Here is a 3,675-nt window from a genome sequence, read left to right on the forward strand (position 1 = left end):
ATCGGAGAAGCCGCTTGGCTCGGCTTCTGCGCGTCCCTTGAACGCTGGTTTGATTACTCCGTGTCAGAGACGGTGGGTCGGTGCTTAACTCGTGGTCAGAATATGCCTCACCCGTTCGGCCAACACCATCCACTCGTTGACCCTCTTGATTTTGACCTCGACGATGATAACAGGGTGGGACCCTCCTAATCACTACATCAATATTCTTTGACATGATTAATATCATGTATCTATCCATAAAAATGACTATATTCTTAATGACAACATTAGGAAGTAAAAAAAGTCATTCAATTTGAAAATCTTTTTGGGTGAGAAAAAGATGTTTGTCGACAATTACTTTCTTTTTTCTAACACTTCATTGAATTATGATATATGTTTTTCTGAATAAATTTTATGGTGCACATTGAATGTTTCCTTTAATTAAAATATCTATCGTTTGTAATTTTTTCAATAAAATAAATCATCTCCAAATTAGACATTTTTTTATATAAAAAAATTAACAATTTTTTAATAAATATATTTTAGGGTGTAAAATGAATATTTCCTTCAGTTAAAATATCTATCGTTGCTTCCCAAAATTTCGTATTTTTTTTAAATAAAAAAAAATCATTTCCGAATTGGACACCTGCGGCGTTGTGCGCGAGCATCGACTTGATGTTCTGCGAGGCCTCTAATTAACGTGTTCCACCGGCCAGTATAAGGAAGCGTCCGTCGAATTATCTTTGGAAAAAATGGGCACACGATAACTAAAATGGTCCAATGTAACGATTGCTTCGGGGCTTTGACTGGCAGTCTGGCACCCTCTTTATTTGACGAAGTTTGTTTTGCAAGCGCTTCAGAATTGGGATAAGCTCGAAGCGGAGGGAGATGGAGACGGCGTTCCAGGTAAGATGATGTTCCTCTATTGCTATTTGTTGTAAGTTGTAATTTTAGATCGGATGATCTATCGTTTTCTGGTCTCGATGCTTTGGATGATCTATTATTCGAATTTTTGCTCCCATTATTTTGTTGGATCGAACATTGGTAGACGATTTTTTTGTTAGGGATTTTATCGGCTATCCTTATGATTCTTGATCCTGGATCATAGACAGAGCACGATCGGAAGATACTCTGTTTGCTGCAGGAAGTACTTTCCTAGAAGTCTGCTCATTGAATCGATAGGTATGAAGGTGTATTAGGTTAATCACACCAGTCTCTGTTTCTATGTTAGTCAACAAAGTTAGGTTAGTGCTTCCAATTTGTGTCAAAACTTCAATAGTCACAGGTCAATTAAAGATTTTTATGAAATAGACCACCACCAGACATACTGAGAGAAAACAAAGGGGATATAGCAGATGGCCAAACAGAAAGTTTCATGCAAATTGCTGGTCAATTTACATTCTCTCGGTGTCCTATATTTTATCTTTCTTAAAATTCTGGTTTTTCCAGTTTTTTAGTTGTTTCAATCTCCATAACTTTCAATCCGTGTCATGTTATAATCTCTCTCTCTCTCTCTCTCTCTTGCTCATGTATTGCAGGATGGCAAAGAGGAAGTTCTTCAAGCTTGGTATATGGATGACAGTGAAGAAGATCAGAGACTTCCCCATCACCGTGAACCAAAGGAATTTGTTTCATTAGATAAACTTGCAGGTTATATTTTTCATTTCAATCTATTTCCCCATTGTTCTTTAGCATTTCCTTAGTTTATCTAATACTTAGTAAATTTTGTTGTTTTTTCTTTCTTTTTCTAGAACTGGGAATACTTAGTTGGCGCCTGAATCCTGTTGATTATGAGAATGATGCAGACTTGAAAAAGATCCGAGAAGCAAGGGGGTATTCTTACGTGGTTTGTTGTGATGCCTCATTATTTTCCTCTTATTGACAACTTAACTTTATTGACATCAAGTGAACTAGCTAATTGCCTTCCCCTTGTGTAGGATATATGTGATGTGTGCCCAGAGAAATTGCCAAATTATGAGGCTAAGCTGAAGGATTTCTTTGAAGAACACCTACATACTGATGAAGAAATACGTTATTGCCTTGAAGGGAGTGGTATGATATGAATACTAATTGGATGTTTGATTTGTATTTTGCTGGTTACATGTTTCTTATTCCTCTTATTCTAATTTTTCATCTTTATGGTAGGATATTTCGATGCAAGAGACAAAAATGACCGTTGGATAAGGATAGCAGTGAAGCAAGGAGGCATGATTGTCTTGCCTGCTGGAATCTATCATCGATTTACTCTTGACTCAGACAATTATATCAAGGTATTATATGCTGTTTTCTTGTGCATGAACTGAAGCAGAAAATGGCTTTTCTTCTTCAATAGCTATGCTCATAATGTGTGTATATGTCTGTTATGGTAAGAGGATTCTTGCTGGTATATTAGTTGTTATTGGCATGCTTGGTAATTGGCTTGTTGAAATGACATGTACAAGGTGTTGAATTAGTTTTTAAATTTATTTTGTTTTGAGAATTTCCCAATCTCTGAGCTTCTAAGGAATCTTGGAGAATTGACCAAGAAATCAATTGGTTATTTTCAATGACTATTTCAACCACTCCTGGGTTCTAAGTGGGTGATATCAAGTGACCTCTAAGTTCTAGTGTGTTACCCAAAAGAGTTGTATTAATATATGTAAACAACAATGCGTAATGATATTGATCAGTTGGTGAATTCTGAGCATAGAGATTTTGATGCCAAATGGTCGTGTAGTTCGTCCACTGGTAGAATGTTTCACTATCCATATAAATTTGGTGCATAAAGTGCTGTTTCTACGATTTATTATTATTGCTGCATGTTTGATTCAATTTATGAAGTACACATAATATGCTCGCTCTGTCACCTGTATAACTTCTCTTGCAGGCAATGCGCCTCTTTGTGGGCGAACCAGTTTGGACTCCCTACAATCGCCCCCATGATCATCTCCCTGCAAGGTATTCCATTCTTGAATGTCTTTCATTTTGCTATGTTTCTTCACTAGTTGGTTTTGGTTTGGGTTCTCAAATGGTTAAATTATCGTATATGCAGGAAAGCATATGTGGAAACTTTTGTTGGGAATCAACCGGTCAAAGCTAATTGAAGACAACTCGGGAATAATCGCGAAATAATAACTATCGGAGTCCACCGATAGTGCATCTCTTTTCTGCCTGGTTGATGAACTTGTTGTCGAGATTAATACCAACTGTCGAGTTTTATACTTTTGAGATGGGTTCTTCCTCATCAATTTCTATGTTTGAGTTGTAAGAACGAATGGTTTTCTTAGATAATATGCCTGGTTGAATTTAATATCCCTTATGACAGATTCACAGAGATTTGGAATATCGAAATTCGTTGACTGATTTAACTTAAGGTTATTGGCTTTAGGTTAGCGGATGTTGACTGATTTAACTTAAGGTAACTTAAGGTTATTGGCTTTAGGTTAGCGGATGTGAGTTAATGTGTAGAACCTTTTAATTTAATCATCAGTTATTATTCATGTGTTGATAACGAATTAAATTTTTATATAAAGGGGAGGTCTTCAAGGGTTTAGAATAATTTTGATAGAGTTTTTGATTTTCTATTGACCTAGAGCAGTACTATCCCTTAAGTGTTTGGAAGATTTTTTTTGTTTATTTTTTCTCTTCTTTTTCTTTTTTTTTTTTTTTGTTTTTTCTTTTTTCTGGAAGGAGAATGACTCTTCGTTTTTTGTTGTT

At 35.8% G+C, this 3,675-nt stretch overlaps 1 protein-coding gene across 1 annotated transcript; it reads left to right on the forward strand.

Moving 5' to 3' along the window:
* Positions 1–730: 730 nt before the first annotated feature.
* Positions 731–3,268, forward strand: LOC121997841 (1,2-dihydroxy-3-keto-5-methylthiopentene dioxygenase 2-like). Its single transcript, XM_042552480.1, has 7 exons — positions 731–885; positions 1,518–1,629; positions 1,731–1,825; positions 1,917–2,031; positions 2,125–2,249; positions 2,846–2,916; positions 3,011–3,268. The coding sequence occupies exons 1-7, from the start codon at positions 868–870 to the stop codon at positions 3,060–3,062; spliced, it is 588 nt and encodes a 195-aa protein (XP_042408414.1). The 5' UTR covers positions 731–867; the 3' UTR covers positions 3,063–3,268.
* Positions 3,269–3,675: the final 407 nt, after the last annotated feature.

The sequence above is a fragment of the Zingiber officinale genome, chromosome 6A, assembly GCF_018446385.1.
Source record: "Zingiber officinale cultivar Zhangliang chromosome 6A, Zo_v1.1, whole genome shotgun sequence".
NCBI lineage: Eukaryota > Viridiplantae > Streptophyta > Magnoliopsida > Zingiberales > Zingiberaceae > Zingiber > Zingiber officinale.

Bases quoted from the DNA above. Each gene is read 5' to 3' on its own strand.
- LOC121997841 (XM_042552480.1), top strand. The intron at 1,826-1,916 runs GTTTGTTGTGAT...CCCCTTGTGTAG, and splicing joins CAAGGGGGTATTCTTACGTG to GATATATGTGATGTGTGCCC. The intron at 2,917-3,010 runs GTATTCCATTCT...TCGTATATGCAG, and splicing joins CATGATCATCTCCCTGCAAG to GAAAGCATATGTGGAAACTT.